This window comes from Myotis brandtii, unplaced genomic scaffold (genome assembly GCF_000412655.1).
Source record: "Myotis brandtii unplaced genomic scaffold, ASM41265v1 scaffold975, whole genome shotgun sequence".
In the NCBI taxonomy this organism is placed as follows: domain Eukaryota; kingdom Metazoa; phylum Chordata; class Mammalia; order Chiroptera; family Vespertilionidae; genus Myotis; species Myotis brandtii.
In genome coordinates, this window is record NW_005372049.1 from 568,395 (window position 1) to 568,686 (window position 292).

General features: G+C 67.1%; 1 protein-coding gene across 1 annotated transcript in view; it reads left to right on the forward strand.

Moving 5' to 3' along the window:
- The first annotated feature begins 6 nt into the window (after positions 1-6).
- Positions 7-292, forward strand: part of GPR37L1 (G protein-coupled receptor 37 like 1) — a 3,658-nt gene continuing 3,372 nt past the window's right edge. Inside the window, exon 1 of the mRNA XM_014533398.1 lies at positions 7-266. Coding sequence (XP_014388884.1) covers positions 90-266 — 177 coding nt within the window. The 5' untranslated portion in view covers positions 7-89. The remainder of the gene's footprint in view (positions 267-292) is intronic.

Here is a 292-nt window from a genome sequence, read left to right on the forward strand (position 1 = left end):
CGGTGACCGAGAACTCCTACGGCGCCTACGCCATCCTGCTGCTGGCCCTGGTGGTGTTCGCCGTGGGCATCGTGGGCAACCTGGCGGTCATGTGCGTGGTGGGGCACAGCTACTACCTGAAGAGCGCCTGGAACGCCATCCTGGCCAGCCTGGCGCTCTGGGACTTCCTGGTCCTCTTCTTCTGCCTGCCCGTGGTCATCTTCAACGAGCTCTCCAAGCAGCGGCTGCTGGGGGACGCGTCCTGCCGGGCCGTGCCCTTCTTGGAGGTGAGCATGGGGGGGGGCCGCTGGCA